Raw genomic sequence first — 5418 nt, 5'->3', positions numbered from 1 at the left:
CCAACAACAAACAAAAAAATCTGTTTCATTCAAATTAAAATAAGACCATGTGACAAGAATGTGATTGTTTTTTGAATTTCGCGGAAGGCTACACGAGGGCCATCTGCGCTAGCCGTCCCTAATTTAGCAGTGTAAGACTAGAGCAGATAATCATCACTACCCACCGCCAACTCTTGGGCTACTCTTTTATCAACAAATAGTAATATTGACCGTCACATTATAACGCCCCCACGACGGAAAGCATGTTTGGTGTGACGGGCCAACAAAAATGTGACTTGGGCTAAACTTTTACATATATTATCACATATAACAATGCGATAAGCACTGCATCTATTTGTAAGTTATATAAAGTAAATTTTCTAATTATGGAGAACCTGTGCAGGAATTTCTCCGATCTGACGCATTTAATTAAATTACCTCCACATTATCTGTTTATCTGTGAATTTTTCAATTCAAACTACTGATTCAAAACATCAGCAACAACACATAAAGTGAGAGGGCGAAATAATTTTTTCGAGAAATCTCTAGAGATTTTACAGAAAATGGTTGTTACTGTACGAAAATGTAAGGAAAAAAAACTAAACATCTACAGAAGTCCACTACTCTAAGGTTTCGAGATTAAAAATGAAACAACAGAAAAAATCAACATTCAAACTCTTAATAATATACTGTGAAACACCATTATACCAACAGAAGTGAAACAACGGAAAAAATCAACAATCAAACTCTTAATAATATACTGTCAAACACCATTATACCAACAGAAGTGAAACAGCAGAAAAAATCAACATTCAAACTCTTAATAATATACTGTCAAACACCATTATACCAACAGAAGTGAAACACTCTATGCTTGTTGAAAGTGTAGAAATTTCTGAATGTTTTATATTCAAGATGTTTTAATTAAAGTGTTTTTTATCGTATACAATAGTTTCAGTATACAATAGAATATAACGTAAGTTATAGTGATTGTACAAGGGAACAGTGTGCAGTGGAAATTGTTATCAGAGCTTGTTTTGTGTGTTTATTAGTAATGTGATAATTTTTTGTACGTGAAAGTACCCCTTTTATCGATAATGTATTTAGAAAGATTTTTAAGTTTCTTGTTAATTAAGAATCGATTAAGCTTATGTGACATGTAAAACGTTTTTTTGTTTTCCTAAAGGCATGCAGCGAGTTTACAGCCCATGTTATGAACCTATTAAGAGAGCAGAGCCGGAATCGACCAATCACGTCTAAAGAAATTGAACGGATGGTTCACATTATCCACCGAAAGTTCAACTCGATCCAAGTCCAGCTGAAACAGAGTACGTGCGAAGCAGTCATGATCCTGAGGTCCAGGTTTCTGGATGCCAGGTGTGTTTGTGTTCATTTCTAACATCGCGCTTTTTAACAATCAAAACAAAACAAAAAAACCTACAAAATATATAAATGCCAGTCGTTATTTATTACTTTGTGTGAGTTATACTCGTGGTTGACTTAACACAATCCCTGATCTTCAGGCATCTAAGGTATTATTTGCTAAGCCTTCTTTTCAGACCTAATTTCTAAGAACTTATGAGTGATAGTAAAGAAGAAGGAATAACCGCATGTCAACTACACTATGTATGTCTGTTGTATTCACTGCCAACAAGACCTTTCGCCATACAGCAGAGCTCATCAGGACGGCTGGGACACGACAGACACAGTACTTCGCTAAGCCTATTTTTTAGGCCTAATTACACTCAAACGAGACTTATTGAGAATTATAGTTTATGTGAATTTTGAAGATTGACTCAACGTTTACTTAATATAAATAATTTGATATGTATCTTTATTTTATCAACCAAGAAAGTTATGAAAAGACTTATTACTGCCACTGTATTATGTGATCTAGGCTAAACGTGTTAAATAATAAGACACAGTTTTATTTCTTTTCTCTCTTTAGTAGTCGTAAATAATTAATTTTACACTTCAAGTTCAGTATGAGCTTCGAAGGTCCACACGCATCTTTATTGTCTGAAAACCTTGTTTTATACGATGTTAATAAAAACTGCAGTGTTATTAAAAAAGAATTGTTTTAGGACGCGCGTCGTTCGTCATTTTTTTTTTTTTTGGTATTATCCAATATATTTCACGAACGCAAAACCATTTGTCTTGGACAAAAGTGTCAATTTTGTTATAACACGTAAGATAATCTACTTCATTTTATTAGATTTTTTTCTTCATATTATATTTTCTTTCAAGTCTATCTTTATTTCGTATTGAACAACGGTGTTAATCGCGAAGCGTCTTTTGTTTATTTCTTATGGCAGTTGTCCTGTTGTATTGTGGCATAATGGGTGGTAAGGAAAATGGATTTATAAGAAATATCGTTTACAAACACAAATTGGACATAACTCAGACTACCCAAGATGCTATTGGCTGCAGACATTGATGTTTTGTAGTTGTAGTATATGAGAGACCTAACCAACTAGAAACATTTTGTATACAACATTAGAAAAAAAAAACGTTATTCTGTCCTTGTTTTGACCAATATTAAATCATTCTCGTTTTGTTATATTGAATTTTTAGCCTAGAAGCCATAGAAGGCCTATGACTGTTTTTTTTTTTTTTTCAAGTACAAACTTTTAGCTGATAGCTCCATCTATTGACCGATTTGAAATCTAATTACAGGCGCGGCTATTGAGAATTCTCCTGTTCTTTTGTATGTGAGCATAATGGAATTTGAATGTATGATATCAGGAGATTGATGATTATTGATTTTTGTCTGTTGTTTCACTTCTGTTGGTATAATTGTATTTGACAGTATATTATTAAGAGTTTGATTGTTGATTTTTTCTGTTGTTTCGCTTCTGTTGGTATAATTGTATTTGACGGTATATTATAAGGAGTTTAAATGTTGATTTTTCTGTTGTTTTATTTCTGTTGGTATAATGGTATTTGACAGTATGTTATTAAGAGTTTGAATGTTGATTTTTTTCTGCTGTTTCATTTCTGTTGGTATAATTGTATTTGACGGTATATTATTAAGAGTTTGAATGTTGATTTTTTCTGCTGTTTCACTTCTGTTGGTATAATGGTGTTTGACAGTATATTATTAAGAGTTTGATTGTTGATTTTTTCCGTAAATTTAACAACAATTGGATTTCAACAAACTTATTGCTTTTCTCCAACACAACTTGGTTTCACCACATATAGTGCCTTTGTCCAATACAAGTTGGTTTCACCACATATAGTGCCTTTGTCCAATACAACTTGGTTTCACCACATATAGTGCCTTTGTCCAATACAAGTTGGTTTCACCACATATAGTGCCTTTCTGCAATACAACTTGGTTTCACTACATATAGTGCCTTTCTCCAATACAACTTGGTTTCACCACATATAGTGCCTTTGTCCAATACAAGTTGGTTTCACCACATATAGTGCCTTTCTCCAACACAAGTTGGTTTCACCACATATAGTGCCTTTCTCCAATACAAGTTGGTTTCACCACATATAGTGCCTTTCTCCAATACAACTTGGTTTCACTACATATAGTGCCTTTCTCCAATACAACTTGGTTTCACCACATATAGTGCCTTTCGGGCCATTTGTGGTAGCCGTCTCTAATTTCAAACTGATCAGTTAGTTACCTGCACCTTCCGCCAACTATGGAGCTGCTGTAATCGAATAGCGTAATTTGACTGTCACTTTTATAACGCACCAATGGCATCTGGACACAAACCACGGGCCATTTGTGGTAGCCGTCTCTAATTTCAAACTGATCAGTTAGTTACCAGCACCTTCCGCCAACTATGGAGCTGCTGTAATCGAATAGCGTAATTTGACTGTCACTTTTATAACGCACCAATGGTATCTGGATACAAACTATGGATCCACGGTTCGACCGTATTCCCAATAGGAAACGCAAATCACAGCTTAATCTTAGAATTGGTTTAAGTATTAGTTTAGGAAGTTGAACACCTAACAAAATACATGCGTAATGTTTGATTTATTGTTGTGTGTGTTTCAGTTTTTAAGGTTAAAATAATCTAATGTGTTCCAGAAAATTCATGTTGTTTTGAGACTTGAAGAAACAAAATATGACGTTTGAAATATAATCAAATTACTGGTAACTATTCAAAACTAAGAGCACAATTTAATTAGTTCCCAAAACTTGAAGTAACCTAGGTCATTACCTCCGGCTGTGTACGTACTTTAATTTTTAAAACATTACAGATGTCTATAGGTTACTGCTAAATTGCTTGAAATGCAAATTATTTTCTCCTGGTGGTTAGAACTTTCCGCGTACAACAATCTGTGGGTTCGAAAACCATCATCGAACTGAACATGCTCGCTCTTTCAGCCGTGGGGGGAGGGGGAGTAATCATGTAACGGTTAATTCAACTGTTCGATTAGAGTAGCCCAAGAGTGGGCGATGGGTAGTGTTGATTAGCTGTCTTGTCTGTTACTTCTGGTAACAGTTAATTCAACTGTTCGATTAGAGTAGCCCAAGAGTAGGCGGTGGGTAGTGCTGATTAGCTGTCTTGTCTGTCACTTCTGGTAAGGGTGAAATTCAACTTTCCAGTTCACAGCACGAGATTAATGATCCAATTATTAATCAGTATGAGTAGACTTAAGTTGGCGAAAAGCATTATATGTGGCGAAACCCAGTTGTATTGGACAAAGGAATTAAGTCAGGTGAAACAAAGTTGTATTGGACAAAGGCACTAAATCAAGTAGAACCCAGTTGTATTGGAGAAAAACACTTTATGTGGTGAAACCAAGTTGTTTTGGAAAAATACACTTTATGTGGTGAAACCAAGTTGTATTGGACAAAGGCACTATATGTAGTGACACCAAGTTGTATTGGAGAAAGACACTATATGTGGTGAAACCAAGTTGTATTGGACAAAGGCACTATATGTGGTGAAACCAACTCGTATTGGACAAAGGCACTATATGTGGTGAAACCAATTTGTATTGGAGAAAGGCACTATATGTGGTAAAACCAACTTGTATTGGGCAAAGGCACTATATGTGGTGAAACCAAGTTGTATTGGAGAAAGGCACTATATGTGGTGAAACCAAGTTGTATTGGAGTGGTTTGTGTCCAGATGCCATTGGTGCGTTATAAAAGTGACAGTCAAATTACGCTATTCGATTACAGCAGCTCCATAGTTGGCGGAAGGTGCAGGTAACTAACCTGACTCAGTTTGAAACTTAGACGACCGGCTAACCACAAAGTGGCCCGTGGTTTGTTGTCCAGATGCCATTGGTGCGTTATAAAAGTGACAGTCAAATTACGCTATTCGATTACAGCAGCTCCATAGTTGGCGGAAGGTGCTGGTAACTAACTGATCAGTTTGAAATTAGAGACGGCTACCACAAATGGCCCGTGTGTAGTTCTGAAGGAATATCCAACGCAAACAAAGATTGATTTTTTACTGCAAG

At 35.5% G+C, this 5418-nt stretch overlaps 1 protein-coding gene across 5 annotated transcripts in view; it reads left to right on the top strand.

The window, feature by feature from the left end:
- Window positions 1–5418, top strand: part of LOC106466577 (homeobox protein extradenticle-like) — a 114762-nt gene that overhangs the window by 76431 nt on the left and 32913 nt on the right. For all 5 annotated transcript variants that reach the window (XM_022394605.1, XM_022394606.1, XM_022394608.1 and 2 more), the window contains exon 4: window positions 1166–1356. In XM_022394605.1, coding sequence (XP_022250313.1) covers window positions 1166–1356 — 191 coding nt within the window. The remainder of the gene's footprint in view (window positions 1–1165; window positions 1357–5418) is intronic.

This window comes from Limulus polyphemus, unplaced genomic scaffold (genome assembly GCF_000517525.1).
Source record: "Limulus polyphemus unplaced genomic scaffold, Limulus_polyphemus-2.1.2 Scaffold2307, whole genome shotgun sequence".
In the NCBI taxonomy this organism is placed as follows: domain Eukaryota; kingdom Metazoa; phylum Arthropoda; class Merostomata; order Xiphosura; family Limulidae; genus Limulus; species Limulus polyphemus.
This window is presented reverse-complemented; position numbering and strand designations above follow the sequence as displayed.